At 51.6% G+C, this 287-nt stretch overlaps 1 protein-coding gene across 1 annotated transcript in view; it reads left to right on the forward strand.

Moving 5' to 3' along the window:
• The window catches only part of LOC119594673 (nephrin-like), a gene marked incomplete at both ends in the record, with an annotated part of 83,507 nt that overhangs the window by 61,112 nt on the left and 22,108 nt on the right, over positions 1 to 287 (forward strand). The window contains 1 exon segment of the mRNA XM_037943730.1: positions 74 to 215. Within this exon segment, the coding sequence (XP_037799658.1) occupies positions 74 to 215 (142 nt within the window).

The following is a 287-nucleotide window of genomic DNA, read 5'->3' on the forward strand; positions in this document are numbered from 1 at the left end:
TTTTCCCCCCTTTCACCTTATCACCCTTTTTATATATTCCTCATTTCTCCAGTGCCTCCTTCTTCTCCCACAGACAAGTGTGGACGGAAATGTCACTACTAGTACCCTGGTCATCTCCCCTCAACCAGAGGACGATGGAACGACTATAGAGTGCGTGGCAGAGAACAAGGCGACGGATACTGTGTTGAGCGATGCCAGACACCTGACTGTTCACTGTAGGTATTGCGTGGGTGTTGTGTGGCTCGTGGGGGCGTTAAAGGGGGTTGTTTGCGGGTGTTGGGAGAGAG

The sequence above is a fragment of the Penaeus monodon genome, chromosome 34, assembly GCF_015228065.2.
Source record: "Penaeus monodon isolate SGIC_2016 chromosome 34, NSTDA_Pmon_1, whole genome shotgun sequence".
NCBI lineage: Eukaryota > Metazoa > Arthropoda > Malacostraca > Decapoda > Penaeidae > Penaeus > Penaeus monodon.